This window comes from Argentina silus (genome assembly GCF_951799395.1).
Source record: "Argentina silus genome assembly, chromosome: 19".
Taxonomy (NCBI): domain Eukaryota; kingdom Metazoa; phylum Chordata; class Actinopteri; order Argentiniformes; family Argentinidae; genus Argentina; species Argentina silus.
In genome coordinates, this window is record NC_139673.1 from 1921763 (window position 1) to 1924262 (window position 2500).

Here is a 2500-nt window from a genome sequence, read left to right on the forward strand (position 1 = left end):
CTTGACACGCAAACACATGGTGAACGGAGGCTGGGCTGGAGGCGGGGGAGGTCAAAGGTTTAGAGACAGAGGCTCAGTGAAAAGTGAGAAATAGAAAAAGCTGCTGTGACTGAACTGGTTACTGGGAGGTTTGGAGCTGGTGGTAACATCCATTATGAAATAGTCATCCAGTGCATCCAGTGGACATATCAGTACCAGTCAAAAGTTTGGACACACCTTCTCATTCAATGGTTTGTCTTTATTTTTTTTTATTATTTTCTACATTTTCTACATTTCTACATGTAGATTAATATTGAAGACATCAAAACTATGAAGGAACACATATGGAATTATGTAGTAAACAAAAAAGTGTTAAACAAACCAGAATATGTTTTATATTTTAGATTCTTCAAAGTAGCCACCTTTTGCTTTGATGGCAGCTTTGCACCCTCTTGGCAAGGTGTGTCCAAACCTTTGACTGGTCCTGTATCAGTACTTACATTTCATTTGTTTGGCAATACACTTTGTAAACTCCAACCAGTGCTGAAAAACAGAAACAGAAACAATTCATTTGAATGCTGCGAACACCGTCCCCTCTCCATCCCCCCTCCGTCCCCTCTCTGCCCCCCCTCCGTCCCCTCTCCGTCCCCTCTCCGTCCCCTCTCCGCCCCCTCTCCATCCCCCCTCCGTCCCCTCTCCGTCCCCCCCCTCCGTCCCCTCTCCGCCCCCTCTCCATACCCCCCTCCGTCCCCTCTCCGTCCCCCCCTCCATCCCCTCTCCGCCCCCTCTCCATCCCCCCTCCGTCCCCTCTCCGTCCCCTCTCCGCCCCCTCTCCGTCCCCTCTCCGTCCCCCCTCCGTCCCCTCTCCGCCCCCTCTCCGTCCCCCCTCCGTCCCCTCTCCGCCCCCTCTCCGTCCCCTCTCCGCCCCCTCTCCGTCCCCTCTCCCCTGCAACTAAACACTTGTAACTTGACAGACTTGGGCTGATCGCTCAGCAGCTGAGTGTGATGACTTGTTGTCTAGTAGCTGCTTTGGGGCATTCCAGCCCTGCTTTCGCTGTTCCTCCCTCTTGCTTTGTCACGTCACATGACAAGCCGAAGCCTCCCTCCCACCCGGGGACGGGGCTGTCAGGAGATGAAAGGGGAGAGCTTTGGAGGAGGACACACAGAGGAGCACTTGTTCTCTGTCAGCTAGCTAACCATTAGGAGGAGTAGCTCTCGGGCGGGTTGAGCGAGTGGAACAGCGGCAGAAGCACCGCCATATGTTGACGCTGTTCAGAACGTCTCTCAACTGCCACCTGTCTCTTCCCATGCTCCTCTGCTCAGGAGGGGATGGGTCGGCTGAGTGCTTCCCTGCTAAACCGTGGCTGAGTAAACCATGTCTGGTAAACCGTGGGGGAGGAAACCGTGGGTGAGGAAACCGTGACTGAGTAAACCATGTCTGGTAAACCGTGGGTGAGGAAACCGTGGCTGGGTAAACCATGTCTGGTAAACCGTGGCTGAGTAAACCGTGTCTGGTAAACCGTGGCTGAGTAAACCGTGTCTGGTAAACCGTGGGTGAGGAAACCGTGTCTGAGTAAACCGTGTCTGGTAAACCCTATTTCCACCCCTCTGCTCTTCTAGAGAACTGCCTACCTCAGTGCAGGGAGCAGATCAGCGGTGGTTTTAGAGTGGGTTAAGTACTTACAGTATTAAGGGGAGGTCTGGGGAGTTGGGCCCTGAGGAAAGTTGTGAGGAAGGTGAAAGGATTTTCTTCTGTTGCATCAGCTCCTCATTATACTCAACTAATGTCTGGGCCCTTGACATGCCCTTTATGAATAGATCAATAATGTCATTTCCAACTTGATAATTACATATTATTGTAATTTCCCTCTTTATAGTCTGTCCATGTGAAATGAAGCTATACAGCTAGCATAACAAAACAGCTTTCAGCTATGTGGGAATGTGCATTTCATAGACAGATCTGCCACACAGGAGTGATAAGCTGCCTACAGCCCAACCCAGACTAGAGATGCTGCTTCATCTGCCTGTCTCATCTCAACATAACACCTTCCTTTAGTTTAGCTTATGGACTAAGGGAGCGAAGAGACATTCTACCAGCTGTCTTCCGGTCTGATTCATCCTCCTGTCTCTCTGAGGCAACTCCCTCCATCCCTCCATCCCTCTCCCCCCTCCCCCCTCCATCCCTCCACCCCTCCCTCCATCCCTCCCCCCCCTCCATCCCTCCACCCCTACACCCCTCCCCCCTCCATCCCTCCCTCCATCCCTCCCCCCCTCCATCCCTCCACCCCTACACCCCTCCATCCCTCCACCCCTCCATCCCTCCCCCCCCTCCACAACACTAGCTAGCCTAGCGTCTCTGAAAGAGATGATGGAGAGACAGAACAGGAAGCCACCAGCCACACCAGCGGAGGGGGGGGGGGGGGGGTTGGGGGGGGGGGGGGGGGGCGTCTCCTCTCTGGGACTAGTTCCATCCCCAGCCCCTGGGAGCTGCCTGCCTGAGTCAATCTGAGCAGACAACTGA

At 53.7% G+C, this 2500-nt stretch overlaps 1 protein-coding gene across 2 annotated transcripts in view; it reads right to left on the reverse strand.

Moving 5' to 3' along the window:
* LOC310820123 (FERM domain-containing protein 5-like) overlaps positions 1 to 2500 on the reverse strand; it is a gene marked incomplete at both ends in the record, with an annotated part of 67256 nt that overhangs the window by 12443 nt on the left and 52313 nt on the right. For both annotated transcript variants that reach the window (XM_083691651.1, XM_083691650.1), the window contains 2 exons: positions 1 to 35; positions 480 to 522. The exon at positions 1 to 35 is cut by the window's left edge and continues 44 nt beyond it. In XM_083691651.1, coding sequence (XP_083547777.1) covers positions 1 to 35; positions 480 to 522 — 78 coding nt within the window. The remainder of the gene's footprint in view (positions 36 to 479; positions 523 to 2500) is intronic.